The 16019-nt window shown below is 38.7% G+C and overlaps 1 protein-coding gene across 2 annotated transcripts in view; it reads left to right on the top strand.

The window, feature by feature from the left end:
- Positions 1-256: 256 nt before the first annotated feature.
- Positions 257-16019, top strand: part of LOC127631792 (zinc finger Y-chromosomal protein 1-like) — a 16754-nt gene continuing 991 nt past the window's right edge. Inside the window, exons 1-8 of one of the 2 annotated variants that reach the window (XM_052110138.1) lie at positions 257-417; positions 1360-1456; positions 3788-4120; positions 6617-6766; positions 6981-7106; positions 9707-9841; positions 11069-11212; positions 12059-16019. The exon at positions 12059-16019 is cut by the window's right edge and continues 991 nt beyond it. In XM_052110138.1, coding sequence (XP_051966098.1) covers positions 1390-1456; positions 3788-4120; positions 6617-6766; positions 6981-7106; positions 9707-9841; positions 11069-11212; positions 12059-13374 — 2271 coding nt within the window. In that variant the 5' untranslated portion in view covers positions 257-417; positions 1360-1389 and the 3' untranslated portion in view covers positions 13375-16019. Of the gene's footprint in view, positions 418-1086; positions 1457-3787; positions 4121-6616; positions 6767-6980; positions 7107-9706; positions 9842-11068; positions 11213-12058 lie in introns of those variants that run through there. The other variant, XM_052110147.1, reaches the window with a different exon arrangement.

Below are 16019 nucleotides of genomic sequence, written 5' to 3'. Positions count from 1 at the left end.
CTTTCAAGAGGACAAAAAAACAAAAAGATGTCTGGATCATCAGAATCAGTGTTTGGGTTTCTGGTGGTTAAATGTAGATTAAAAAAAGAGCTGCTCGTACAGTTGATCACTAAACATTGGGCAATATGTAAAGCATATTTCTGTTAGCTTTGCTTTGGCTCGGTCAAGGCTTTTGTCGGCCTTCCGCATTTTCCTGCGGATCTGGCGCAGTGACGTGTCGCGCTGACGGCGGCCCGAGCGCTGGTGGAGCTGCTACAGGCTGCAGCGCGTCTGTGTGTGGAGCTCCGCCCTCCCTGCGCACACCGCGGCCCGCCCAGCATCCGCTAACTCCCGATCGAGCCCTGCCCGAGTCTGGGGAAACCCGACGGCCTGCCTGCCCTGGGAAAATCTGGAGGCCGCCGCGTGCACTCATCTACGGTAAGCGCGGCGTTATTGATGAATTTGAACGCGCGGATTTGATCAGACGCGCCTATTGCACGTGCACGCGAGGCTTATGTGTCGCTATTGCATATTATATTGCATTAAGTTAAAGATGCGAGGCCTCGGATTGGTCGCCGGGCTCCAGGCCTTGAGCATGCCACACTGAGGCCTTCTGCACCGGGGGAGGGTTATTGTTTATAAATGCCCCTGTATGCATGCATGCACGAGCGCGCAAAATTAAACGCCTCTTTGTTATAAAGGCGAGGGCGCGCGCTCGCTTATATGCTTACGTTCTTGTACGTAGGAATAAAATGCATGACACTATTTAATGTCTCAAAATGGCGCACAGTTTTGTTGTCAGGGAAAGCGGGGAAATTACGGTCACAAGACGCCATGTTTATGTCCTGTTTCTGGTGCTGATTGAAATACGAGAAAACATCCCCTGATTTTATCCGCGCGCGGGGAGGTGGGAGGGTTCGGCGCGCGCTGTTACACAAATTATTTTATTTACTGTTATGCACGAAGCATTCAAAACATTAGCTTTGCATCTAAATACGTTTGATTGTAATGCTTTGGATACATTATATCGTTTTATGCAACTATCCAAAATGCGCAAGCTTTTATTTAGAAGTGCTGCGTGTGTGTGTGTGTGTGTGTGTGTGCATTTATTTCCTTCTCTTGTCGCAGTCCTTTGCAAATTAAAGGGACATGCGAGCTCTTAGCGCGTCACTGATTTGATCATACTCTCGTATCTGTCTGTCTGTCTGTCTGTCTGTCTGTCTGTCTGTCTGCCTGTCTGCCTGTCTGTCTGATAAATGCATTGCATGTTTATGTGATGACCACTTTTAGAAGTCTGTCACATTGATATGTGCCCCTTTCTGTTGAGTCACAATTGATTTCTGGCAGTTGTTCTAGATGTATTTTTTTGTGTTGCATTAGTTGTGCCGTTGCCAATGAAGAATAAAGACGATGGACGAGGAGGTGACAAGGCTTGCACTCCACTCCCAGGAGCCAAAGATTATACTGCACGGTTCAGGTAATGAAGAAAGTAACCATGACATTCACTCACAGTTATTAATCTGACCCATCTATGCTGACAACACTCTTGGTGGCAATGTTGTATCATGCACATTCAGTGTGTAACTAGTGGTGATAGACTACTATTCGGTTTGTCTGTTTTGTTTTGATTTACTGAAATTGAGTTTTCTACTTATTTGGTTCTAAGTTCTTAAATATCGGGTCTAACGGTAAGTGCTGTTTTTGTAGGTTGATTTCCCCAAATGTTTATATAACATTGCTTTGTTTGTTTGAGCATCCCAACCAGCCCGACAGCAACATTGGCTCAATCAACCTGGGGCAGGACAATTTGTTTGGCTGGCCAATCGAAGACTGGGGGAGTGTTTAGAAGTCTTTAAAAACTTCATTTTTTTAAATACTGTTGACTCACAGAAATGATCAACTTAAATTTTATTGATTTGTATGAAAATATGACTTAACTTTTTACATACAGCCATTCATTTTCAATTTAGAAATGTGTGGAATTTTTATGCTTGACCCTTTAAACCCACAAGAATATAAAATAATAGTAAAAATATTAAAAACTAGTCTTGACCAACACAAAATAGGTGTCATTTGAAAGCTTAGATGCTTTACTTTACAGTGTATAAGGGCATTATGACCAAAAAGTAACAAGTGCTTTGAAATTTGCAGAAAAATCAGACACGTTTTGTTTTGAATATTTATAAAAAAAATAAATAAATTGCACTGCACATATTATTGTAATCAGTAAAACATAAAACACTTAGCAAATAGCCATGTGTCATATGTTGTTGGAAAGCTCTCAAAGTGTAGAATACATCCAGCCTATTTTTTTACTCACTGACAAAAATGTCTTTGACATTGGTGTTGCTTATATGCATCGTTTTCGCATATAACTTATGAAAAATAAATGGAATATAAAATATCACTTACCATTATTTAGAGGAGGTGATTATCTTACAAACGAGTCCACACACAAGGTAATCAGATGTATAGATCATTAGATAATCCACATGAAGCACAATGTTACATATGACCACCAGGAGATGGTGCCAAATACACGACACAGACTCAATGATGACTCAAATGACACAGAATGAAACTAATCTCATGACTAAAATCATGTCTGCATGCTATGCAAACCTTTAGTCTTTGTTGTGTTTGCATGTGTAATTAGTTCTTATGAACAATTATTATGTTTTATTTGTTTTGAAGAGGCTTTTAGACACTTGGAAACGTTTTTGGACACTATAATAAATAGTTTTTGTAATGCTATAACGTTAGTTTGCTTTTGACGTATCAACACAACAATTTTCTCAGATACAGTTAATGATTGTAAACCAAAAAAAGCAGTTCTTCTGAGCCACCTTATTTACACACAGTGATATATGAAATGTAAATATATAATTTCAAATTTGAATAATTTTTTTTGTGATTTTTCTGCAGTTTCTTAGGCTGAGAGTATCAGAATGTATCATCATCATCTATAATCATTAAAAAATGTGAAAAGTTTTCATTACAGTGATGCCAAACTCTTGACAAAAATTGTTTTGGTGAAAAAATCTATAACTATTTTGAACGCAAAACAACGCTTCATAAATATAAGCAATAAATAATCATATGTAAATTCTATACACGCACACACACACACACACACACACACACACACACACACACATATATGTATATAGTATTGCGTCGGTGGTGAAAATAAATAATAATAGTAATAATATTTGTCGATCTCTATGAACCAGTGGATATCAGCTGAGATTAGGGATGCACAATCATGATAAATCATTGTTTTGATATTGTAAAATTTCAATGACATTCTAATTTTTATTTTGGGTGGATCAAGTGCATGCCGTATTCTTTATGTCGGCTATATATATCCAAAATAAGCTGAGAACTGTGTTCCTGAATGAATTTATTGCTGTTTTGGACATTAATTAATCATGACTAGTTGCCTAAATGGTCAACTTCACATTTATCCTCTTAGAAGAATAATAAAAAAAAAAACTGTTACTTAAATTATTACATTTTGCACAAAAGCGAGTAACAGAAATGTCTATGATTGCTTACATTGCTTAGCCACTGCAAAAACACATGTGAACATATATGATGCAACATGAGTCTGACTATATGTACTGCTATATTTGACACTATCATGATTAGTTAATTGTGGCAGCTGTAATTGTAATCTTGATTATTTATTTGATTAATTGTGCAGCCCTAGCTGGAAATGGTCATTATTATTATATAATGAATTGTAGACTAGTAATCGACCTTGTTTTGGCAGGTATTTATCTTTCTTTCCATCTCTGTGTTGTAGATGAGGGAGGAGCTGGTGAAGAGGAGTATGTGGTGGAGCTTCAGGAGACTGTGCTGGTGTCAGAGGTGGAGGGCGAGGGCGTCTCCATTCAGGGCTTCTCCGATGAGCTCGTCATCCAGGACGCAGTGGAAGACGTGGTTGCCGAGTACGTGCACTGTGATGACGATGAGGGCGTTGCCGTGGAGACCTGTGTGATGTCCCTGGAGGAAGAAGAGGAAGGCGTTGCCATGGCAGAGATGACCGAGGATGTTTTGGTGGCGGAAGGGAGGGAGTCGGACGGGCTGGAACCAGAAAACGACTCCGACAGCTGCGGAGACTACCTGATGATCTCATGTATTTCACTCAATTATTCATTCATTCAGTAGTTCATTCATTGATTCACTCAGTTCATTCAGTTGTTCATTAATATTCATGTAGTAGTTTTTCAGGAATTCAATTAGTTGTCAGTTCAGTCAGTTATTCATTTATTTGTTTTTAATTTACTAATTCAGTCATTCACTCATTCATTTGATTAAGTCATTCATTCAGTAGTTCATTCATTGATTCACTCAGTTCATTCAGTTGTTCATTAATATTCATTTAGTAGTTTTTCAGGAATTCAATTAGTTGTGAATTCAATCATTCATTCAGTCATTTGTTCATTTGATTAAATCTTTTGCTCGGTCGTTCATTTAATCAGTTGTTTGTTGATCCATTCATTTAGTTGTCAGTTAATTTATTCATCCATTCATTGATATTAATTCAGTATTTTGTAATGAATTCACTAATTAATCTAATTTGTTGTGAATTCAGTCATTTATTAATTCAGTCATTCGTTTATTTTATAAATGTTTTTGTTCAGTCGTTGATCCATTCAGTTTTGTTTGTTGGTTCGTTCATTCATTCATTCAGTTGTTCATCCATTCATTCGTTCATTTATATATTCAGTGTTTTTTTACATAAATTCACCCATTTGTTCAATTTATTGTGAATTCAGTCATTTATTCGTTCATTCAGTCATTCATTTGATGAAATCTTTTGCTCAGTCGTTCATTCATTCAGTTGTCAGTTTATTTATTAATTTGTTCATTAATATTCATTCAGTAGTTTTTCAGGAATTCAATTAGTTGTCAGTTCAGTCAGTTATTCATTTATTTGTTTTTAATTGATTAATTCAGTCATTCACTCATTCATTTGATTTAAGTCATTCATACAGTTGTTTGTTCATTTTTTATTCATTCATTCAGTTGTCAGTTCATTTATTAATTTGTTTATTGATATTCAGTATTTGTTTCATGAATTCACTTATTCATTCAATTAGTTGTGAATTCAATCATTAATTTGTTCATTTGATTAAATCTTTTGCTCGGTCGTTCATTCAATCAGTTGTTTGTTGATCCATTCATTCAGTTGTCAGTTAATGTATTCATTCATTGATATTAATTTAGTATTTTTTAACGAATTCACTAATTAATCTAATTTGTTGTGAATTCAGTCATTTATTCATTCAGTCATTCGATTATTTTTTCAAATGTTTTGCTCAGTCGTTGATTCATTCAGGTTTGTTTGTTGGTTCATTCATTCAGTTGTTCATCCATTCATTCGTTCATTTATATATTCAGTGTTTTTGACATAAATTCACCCATTTGTTCAATTAGTTGTGAATTCAGTCATTTATTAATTCATTCAGTCATTCATTTGATAAAATGTTTTGCTCAGTCGTTCATTCAATCAGTTGTTTGTTCGTTTGTTGATTAATTAATTCAGTTGTCAGTTTATTTATTCTTTCGTTCATTTATATTCATTCAGTATTTTTTCATGAATTCACTAATTCATTCAATTAGTTGTGAATTCAGTGATTTGTTTTTTCATTTGTTCGTTTGATTAATTCTTTTAATTCAGATGTTTGTTTGTTTGTTGATTCATTAATTCATTTTCTTGTCAGGTACTTTATTTGTTTTTTCATTAATTAGTTCCTGTTTCCATTATTCCGCACTCTGCTCTTTGAAATACACATTCAAACTAGACTTTTACTTTATTTAATCTTTCCCTCGATTTCTTAGAGGCAAAAGACAGGGTTCCCACGATGGGAGAAAAATAGAAATAACAAATTAATCTAAAAATGTGTTTTCCAGGCAAGTCGTGGACTATAGTGAACATACATTTTTTGTCAATGTTCTCTGTTTTTAAATATTTAATCAGCAAAATATTGCTCTTGTGTAGTAAAACATGCTCAAAAGCCAAAATGGTGTTAGAACTGTGAGAGAATCATTCTCTTGAGTCAGTTTGATTCAAAGAATAGATTCCCATATCAGTCTGAATGATTCATTAGTGAATCGCTCTGATTTGAAAGGATTTTTAAAAACCCTTATTCATGAAAACAAGCAATTGAAAAGTGTGGGGGAAATAATGCACTAAAACAATAATGCATTCTAGTGATGGGCATTTTGAGTAATTGTCTTGTCGTGGAAAAACGAGTAATCGATTACTGGAAATTTAGAGTTTAAAATGAACCTTTGAACCTGAATGAGCACTATGCATAAACAACAACATCTAGATTAAAAATGACAAAAACATTTGCACACATCTTTTAAAGCGATACAATCACTTTAAATAATGGCAGAAGTTTCTTTTTAGTAATCGATTACTTGAACAACGTCATGCAAACACAGCACCAACCAATACGTTGAGTTGTAACAGCAAGATTTAGTGACAAAGGAAAATCAAATTACAGTATTCGAGTTGTGTTTTTACTAGTCAGATATTTTAAGCTGAACGAGTACTCGATTAATCGATTAATACATGCATAATGCTTCAGTAATCTCTCTCTCTCTCTCTCTCTCTCTGTAGTGGATGATGCAGGAAAGATGGTGTCAGGTGATGGAGAGGAGGTGACAGTGGAGGGGGCGATGGATGATCAAGAGGTGGAGAAAGATGAAGATGGACAGGAAGTTATTAAAGTTTACATCTTCAAAGCAGACTCTGGGGAGGATGATCTTGGTGAGTTATAGACACTGACGTTTTTACTAGTGCAAATGTAATTCCTGATATCAAGAATTAGCTAGTGAAAAACAGAATTGTTTGAATATCTGTCATTTTTATCCTGCACATGATTAAAAGTAAATTCGGTATGTAGGCCTCCTCTCGATTACAGTAATATCGATAGGGATATAATATAATTTAGTCTAATGTCGGTCTCTGCTTGTGTGTGTAGGTGAGACGGTGGACCTCGGTGAGAGTGAAAGTGAGGCTGTAACTGTGGCTGAGCCAGTGGTTCGACCGCTACGGGAAAAGATGGTGTATATATCCGTGGGAGATGGTCACCATACACAGACCGATGGTGAATAACTTTATCAATAATGTTTTGAAGAATGTTGACGCTGCTCCTTCGACTTGATGTGTTGAACTTGTGCATGTGCAAAGGAGATTTGTGAGCTGTGGCAGGGCACATTTTCATAATGTTTCTTTTTTATATTATTTGATATTGATATTTCTCACAATGTAATTTTAATTTGATAAATGGGGAAGGAAATGCATTCCACGTGTTTGTTAGACCTCAAGAACGAATGGAAACATAACTTGAAGTAACTGTTGTAGCCAAAAAGTCATTACGACAAATGAGCAAAAAAAAACATTGAATGAAATGGTACATAAATTAAGAGCAATGGTGTTGATGTCAGAGTTGCTGTTGTGTTCAGTCGATAGCTGAATTACAATGTCAGTGCTGTTTTGTTTGGTCTACAACGATATCATATTGACCGGATAGCTAGCCTGCTAATACTTCCTAACCGGCTGATTTCATGACTGTGATTCAGTTACCTAGTTGTGTGTAATTTTGCTGAACTGCTTGCGTTTTTAGCAACACGCACCTGATCGTGTAGTTGTAGAACATATGCTAAATATAGATAATTACTCAAAAGTTTATTATCTTTATCGAGAATCTTTTTTTCACGATATATATTGTGATCCTTTTATCGCCCAAGCTGTGGTAGAGATGTTCAGTGAATAACAATGCAAATTTTCGGTTTGTTCCTCACACAAAGCTGTCCTACAGGATGGCTTCAAAACATTTGGAAGGCTGCTTAACCCTCCTGTGGTATTCACGGTCATTTTTGACCGGAACGGTCTGATCTGTATACTTTTTTTTATGATGATGATAATGATACCATTTCTTCATCTCTGAAGTAAGAACAATACAATACTGGCAACTCAAGAACGTGAGATGCTGCACTGAATAGTCTCTCTTTCTGTGCTGGTGCTTGGGGCAGATAAATACCTGCGTGCAGTCCGCGCAAGCAATGGAAAGCGATCTTTGTTCATGCCCCAGTAGTCAAGAGGATTGTCGCGTTCACAATATGAGCGTGAAGCGATCATCTGTGTTCCGCAACTGCTTTCGTGTCCTTGAATAAAGTATAACGTGCGAGGAAGGGCACCCGGTGGACTTTCTGGTGCCCTCCTAGGGAAAGCTGGTGCCCTGCTAGGGAGTTGGTGCCCTACGCAGACTGCTTAGTATGCGTATAGGTTGCGGCGGTACTGCTTAGTATTTCCACACCGCTGACATCGAGAGGGGTGGGGAGGTGTATATATAGGCTCATATTTTCTGCCTTTTTTCTCTTTCGGCCAAAACAAAAAATGGCATTTTCGGCCGAAAATTTACGGTGGCCGAACTTTCGGTGCATCCCTACTTGTAACCTAATTTTATATTTTATCACAAGATATGCATTTGGATATATATATTTATTTAGACATTATCAAAGTTTAGCATTTTAAATTGATTTTAATTGCCAGCTTTTGCAGTTAATGTCATTATGCTGCAATCAAACCTGACCATGACATTACAAAAAGAAAACACAGAATAAGCATTTTTCTACCAATAATTTATTTCAAACATAAACATTTAGTAACTCAAATTAAATGAACTGCATTTCTGTTTGCAAACTTTCTATAGTAAAAATTTATTTTGCACACGTGTGTGTGTGTGTGTTTGCGAGTGTGTCTGATTGCTGTTATCACCTGGAAAACAACAGATGACTTGTAATGCCAACATTGACCAAAAGATGTCTGTAGATGGCTGATTATTGAAGCCCTGGTGTGTGTGTGTTCTGCATTGTGAGTGTGTTATGTTCTCAACTCTTCATTTCTGAGTGTGTGTGTTTAGCATTATGACCGATTAATTATTATTATTATTATTATTTTTATTTTTTTGGACAAATGTGTAAAATTGTTATTGTCTCACCAGTTAACTTTGTTTTGTGTGTGTGTGTTTGTGTGTGAGTGGGTGTGTATGTTTTGCACTGAGGATGTTTTAGAGTTTCACCCTGTAATTTCTGCATTGTGGCTGATTATCTCTTTTATTGTATTTGATAGATAAAAAAAGAGTTGCTCTAATCTTTGGTCTTTTCAATAAAATTTCAATGGTTGGTCAATTTTGACCACGAATACTAAAGGTGTCGCTTTTACTACCACTTAGACTTATTGAATCAAGCCCAATTTATTTTGTATTTTTTGTATAATCGGATGACAAATGGAGGAAATGTCACCAAGTATTCCACTCCTCAGATAAAGGAAACCATTTTTATTAAATGAGAAAATGTATTTTTGTCAAAAATGACCGGATACCATAGGCTAAAGCGAGTTATACTTTTCTTTGCAACAAATCCCCTATAAACTTAAGTCAAGTCTAACTTGCTTCTGCTTGGTTTTACCGAGCTACAAAAAGCAATTCAATGTTTTAAAGGATTCAACTTTGTGGCTTTCCTTACTTAATACTAATTGTAGGACTACAAAAATTAAAGTGGCACTAAATATACTGCTCATTTGGATCTTGGATCTCATAATTACACTTTAAACACTAACTGGATTTGTAAACCAGTATGTGCCAGTTGTTTATGTTAACGTCAAGTGGTCTAAGCATCAAAGTTTGACATATTTTGTGTGCAGGAGGGTCTAAGCTGTCTGATGAAGTGTACATGGAGGTGGTGGTCGGAGGGGAGGAGCCAGTGCCCCATGACAGATCGTATGACAGTACGGCACTGAGCAAGGACTTCATGCCTGTTGCGTGGGCCGCTGCATACGGTCAGGAGGCTCTACTGACACAATTACATACAAACAGAATAATTACGTATTACCATGGCAACCAAAATAAACAAGTCTGTTAAGTTAGGTATAATGTAGTCGGCTGGTCGTTATTGAAAAATAAGTCCAGACAGGGTAGAAAGGACCCTGACATTGAGGAGTTTATTTTACGATAATGATTGGCTGACTGTACGTGAGCCCGCTTGTTACATGGCTACCTTCCAAAATAAATGGACGTGAAATATTGATTTGAAATATTGGTGAAATATCAGACCACTGGATGGCGCGATTGACCAATCAGAATCGAGATGGAATCAGAAATGGAATATTTAAAGGGCTCTAATTACTCCACATTGTGATGTCACACTATGGTAGACATTTCCATCAGAACACCTCCACAACAACACAGAAATGCCTACTTTACCTTTAATCACTTCTATAGCCCCACCCAGTAGTGGTGAGCAGTGAGATGGCAAGTAGAGAGCAGGCCAGTCTAGAGTAGAGAGCCAATCAGAACAGTAGGCGTGGACTGTCAAGTCTTAAAGGAGAAGCTGCACCAAAACAGAGCATTTCTGACAGAGGGTCAGAATGAAAGGGTTTTTCAAATATATGACATTTGTTTTGATGTGCAATACACTATTAATATTATAAGTGAATCTCAAGGAACATAATATTAAAAAATAAAGGCATGTCATGACCCAAATGTAAGTGCGAACTTACAACGTAGCACAATGATGTTTGTTTGATGCACTAGTGGAACTGAAGAGATGGTTATTCTGACAGGTTGTACATTTATGTTTATTTTTCAACATTGTTTTGGTATTCGCCTTTCATCAAGCATTGTGTGCTTTAGATCTAGAACCATTGGGTTGCAGAAGTATAAAACGGATGTTCTCAAGCATCCTTAGAGAATGAAAATGCTTTCATGTTGGGTTCACTTTTGTGTTTTGATCTTCTTTAAAACAATATTTTATTCATATTCATTCTTTGTTGTTTATTTGTGACTCATTTTATGTTACAATTCATTTTGTTTTGCTGCTGTCTAGAGTGCAAAATTTGTGATCCAATAATACAATGTTTCCTAGATTACTTTTATTAGATATTGATATTTTTATGCTAATATAATAAATATCAAGAAATTATGTTTTGAATTCCGCTGTAAACTCAACATGTGTTGACGGGGCCAGTTGTCACAGCTCATAGATACTCTTTATCTATCATAATCAGGTGCGGAGGATCATGAGGGCTGTGAGAATCGTAACGGTGCAGCGAGCGCGTTACTCCACATCGACGAGTCGGATGCACTGGATAAACTCAGCCGTCAGCACAGCAAGAACAGGAGGCGAGCTGAACCCCGACAGGTCCAGACAGGTACTGCTGCATTACACCTGTCACATGTTGGTTAAATATCGCATGGTGTAGTGTTGCATACTAAGCATTACTTATATTGAGAACAGTAGAGCCGATACAATCCAGATATACACTATATAATTAAATATTGGAAAATAAGTTGTTCTCAAAATTGCTTATTGGACTAGTGTTTTAAAAATGTAAAATATAACATGTACATTATCAATTGACTAGACTGTTGGTATATTTTTTGCGTCATCTGAATTTTAGAAATGACCAGATTTTTTTCTCCCCAATTTGGAATGCCAAATTCTCAGTGCGCTCTAAGTCCTCATGGTGGTGTAGTGACTCACCTCAATCCGTGTGACGGAGGATGAATCTCAGTTGCCTCCGCATCTGAGACCATCAATTCGCACATCTCATCACGTGGCTTGTTGAGCGTGTTGCCGCGGAGACGTAGCATATGTGGAGGCTTCACTCTATTCTCCGCAGCATCCACACACAACTCGCCACATGCCCCACCAAGAGCGAGAACCATATTATAGTGTCCACGAGGAGGTTAACCCATGTGACTCTACCCTCCTTAGCAACCGGGCCAATTTGGTTGGTTAGGAGTCCTGGCTGGAGTCACTCAGCACGCTCAGGATTCGAACTTGCGACTCCAGGGGGTGGTAGTCAGCGTCAATACTTGCTGAGCTACCCAGGCCCCTGTCATGAAATATTATTATGATGGCATTATATGACCCACACTACTCGTCATAGATATCGCCATTGGCGGGAAAAAACCCATATCGATCATCCACTAATTCTTTTATATTTTAATCTTTAACTTCCTTTTCTGTTGTCTCTCATTTTTCCACTATTCAGCGATCATCATCGGTCCATATGGACAGCCACTGACCGTCTACCCCTGCATGCTGTGTGGAAAGAAATTCAAGTCCCGCGGCTTCCTGAAGCGTCATACTCGATACCACCACCAGGACGTATTGAGCCGCAAAAAGTACCAGTGCACCGACTGTGACTTCACCACCAACAAAAAAGCCAGTCTGCACAACCACATGGAGGTCCACGCGCTCAGCAACAAAGCTCCTTTCGAGTGCGAGACCTGCGGCAAAGAGTTCCACCAGCAGGCGGCATTGTTCACCCACCGCCTTCAACACCATCATCGCGAACAGAAATCACCTACGGCCATTGCGTCGCCGATCTCTCACGCTGCGGCGACCAAGTTGCACAAATGCAAGTTTTGTGATTACGAGACTGCTGAACAAGGCCTGCTCAATCGGCACCTACTGGCCGTACATAGTAAGAGCTTCCCGCACATCTGCGTGGAATGTGGCAAAGGTTTCCGCCATCCATCGGAGTTAAAGAAACACATGCGGACGCACACCGGCGAGAAGCCGTACTCCTGCATGTATTGCGATTACAAATCTTCCGACTCGTCCAACCTCAAGACGCACGTGAAAACAAAACACAGTTGCGAGCTGCCGTTCCGCTGCGAGCGTTGTGGCCAGACATTCAGTGAGGAGGAGGAGTTGACGCAGCATGCTGCGACGCACGAGGACGCACGAGGGCACCAGTGCAGCCACTGCGACCATCGCAGTTCCAACTCGAGTGACCTCAAACGGCACGTAATTTCCGTGCACACTAAAGACTACCCTCACAAATGTGCCATTTGTGGAAAAGGCTTCCACCGACCGTCCGAACTCAAGAAACACTCGACGTCGCACAAAGCAAAGAAGCTACACCAGTGTCGCCACTGCAACTTCAAGATCGCAGACCCTTTCGTACTTAGTCGCCACATCTTATCGGTACACACCAAGGAGCAACAACAAACGCAGCAACAGCCAGCGTCGCCAACGGAAGCATCGCCACCGCAGGCGCCTCCGGCAGAAAAGAGCAGCCCCAAGAGGACTATAGGGGCGGCGCAATTAGCAGCGGGTGGCGCCACGGTAAAGAAAGCAGGTGGGGCGGTGGGCAAGGGCCCACGGGAAAGGAGGGTGTATCAGTGTCAGTATTGCGACTACAGCACGGGCGATGCATCTGGCTTCAAAAGACACGTCATTTCTATCCATACGAAAGACTACCCTCACCGCTGTCAGTACTGCTCTAAGGGCTTCCGTAGGCCTTCTGAGAAAAACCAGCACATTATGAGGCACCATAAAGACATGGTGCCAGCAGAATGAGTGTGGCGAAACCATTTGCACCCTCCTCTTCCACATCTTCATCAAGATGCCACTCACTTCCATAAGGACACTAATCAACCAGTGATTCAAAATCACCATCGCTCATATTGGCAACCCCTGCACTGGCCTTCTTATTAAGGCTTGCCATGCATAGCAATGTGTGTAAGCTTTTGTGTCTGTACGAGAGAGTGAATATGAAAGTGTTTAGTGAAGTAGAACACACTTTTGCATCTCAATGGCCAATGGTCTACTGCATTAAAGGAATGCTTGTTAGTTACTTACCCTCATGTCATTCCAAACCCGTCAGTGTTTTTTCCATTCAACACGAAAGTAGAAATGTCGTTCGCAACTTATTTCCATACAAGGCACAGTGACCTGTCAAGCTCCAGAAAGGACAAAAACACAATAAAAATGGTCAATACAGCTTTTGCACTATATTCCAATTGTTCTGTAGCAGTATGATAGCTTTAAGTCATTATTCATTGATAACTGTTCCTGTCTAGATAAACAAATGGCATGTTGACGTGATTGACGGCAGGAGGGAAAGGTTATCAATGAATATCAACACATTTCGGTGTGTACCTAGTACAAAGCTGATGCATGACATGTTTTGACTAGAGGTAGACCGATATATCGGTTTTACTGATTAATCTGTGCCCATAGTTGCTTTTTGGAACTCTTGTAGCCTCAATGTCTGTTCATGTCATTGTAAGGAAAGACTAAGAAATGTTTCATCATTCTAAAATTCATCAAACTAATTTTAATTAATCGGCTGATTAATCGGTTATCAGCCTTTTCCACCTCCTTTGTTATTAGTATCGGCAAAATCCACTATCGGTCCACCTCTAATTTTGACTATTAATTATGCCCTTTTGTCGGTAGCTTAACATCCCCAGTCCCCATTCACTCTCATTATATGGAAAAGAGTAGCCAGGTTATACTTTTTTAAGATTTTTGTATTTTTTAAAAATGTTCTCCTTTTTTTTTAAATGCCCAATTCCCAATGTGCTCTAAGTCCTCGTGGTGGCGTAGTGACTCGCTTCAATCCGGGTGGCGGAGGACGAATCTCAGTTGCCTCCGCATCTGAGACGTCAATCCGTGCATTTTATCACGTGGCTTGTGGAGACCTAGTGCGTGTGGAGGCTTCACGCTATTCTCCGCAGCATCCATGCACAACTCGCCACGTGCCCCACCGAGAGCGAGAACCACATTATAGCGATCACGAGGAGGTTACCCCATGTGACTCTACCCTCCCTAGCAACAGGGCCAATTTGGTTGCTTAGGAGACCTGGCTGGAGACACTCAGCACGCCCTGGAACAACTCGCGTCTCCAGGGGTGGTAGTCAACGTCAATACTCGTCAATACCAGGACCATCAGCCAGGATATCCTGCACCTTTCGTGTTCCACAGAAGAAAGTCAAACAGGTTTATAAATGACATGAGAGTGAGTAAGTGATGACAGAATTAAAATTTTTGGGTGAAATGGATGTGTGGATGTGTTATATGTCTTTTTATCAATACATTTCAGTTTGTTTTTGTACTTTAACAAATGACCTTCATTTGCAATCAGCCTCTGGGATCAGGTGCGATATTCCTGAAGCTTTTCAGATACACACTACGAGTGCTCTCAGCTTCTCGTCTCAAATCTGTAACAACGGGGGAGTCTGACCCTGGGATTGCATAACCTCTCTTAAACCTTTGAATATAGGATCATGTACACATGTCTTCCAATTGACCAGCATGTCTGTCTGATTAACCGACGTCCGTGTGGGTAAATTGGAAGGTATCCGGTAATGCCTTTAGTCTTTGCTATAATTTACAGTAAGAAAGCTTGAGTTCTGCAATTACAAAGGAAAGATTTTAATGTTTGATGAACTATTCGGTCATGCAAGGTATTTTTTGTTCAATGCTGTAAGTTGATTTAAATCCATTGCACATAAAGAGTGGATGTATGGGACCATAGAACTACTAAATATAGACAAAAAGGTGAATCTCATTTGCAAAGATCATGTCCAGGTCATATTATAACACCCAAAAAAATCTGTAGAAATAAGCATATTTTAGTACCATTAAGAGTTTTTGCATTGTGACAAATTTTCAGTATTGCAGTCCAAATGATAATTTGTATATTATATCTGGGATATTATTTAATAGTATTTATACATCAGAGTATTTGCTGTACTGCCTTTAATTTATGCTGATTAAAATAAAATGTCTGGTAGTAAATATTTGTATTATGTAATAAAGGAATAAAAATCACCATTGGAAATAATGGGAATTACAAAAAACAAAAACGTCCTGATGCTTTAACTATAAAGCAAAATATGTCTTTTTTTTTTTTTTTTTTTCTTTTTGATTTTGGGGTGAAATGCGACCTGGACATATTTTTGTCGATTGACTAAATTAATTTGTAAACTATATATCCAGTAAAATTCAGTATGCTAATCATGTCTGGAAAACCGTTTTTGTTTAAATAATCTTATTGGACAGTATCAGCCTAATTGTTTCAGTATACACAACATGCAGTATGTACTTTTAAAAAAAGACAAGTAATATGAGATTACAAGTGATCATATCTGTGTGTGATTGTGTGTTAGCAGGGTTTACATCAGATCTGTTTGCCGTTGCCAGTAACCTTGAGTTAC

This window comes from Xyrauchen texanus, chromosome 3, assembly GCF_025860055.1.
Source record: "Xyrauchen texanus isolate HMW12.3.18 chromosome 3, RBS_HiC_50CHRs, whole genome shotgun sequence".
Taxonomy (NCBI): domain Eukaryota; kingdom Metazoa; phylum Chordata; class Actinopteri; order Cypriniformes; family Catostomidae; genus Xyrauchen; species Xyrauchen texanus.
The sequence above is the reverse complement of the archived record's forward strand: the minus strand, read 5'-3'. Positions and strand labels throughout refer to the sequence as shown.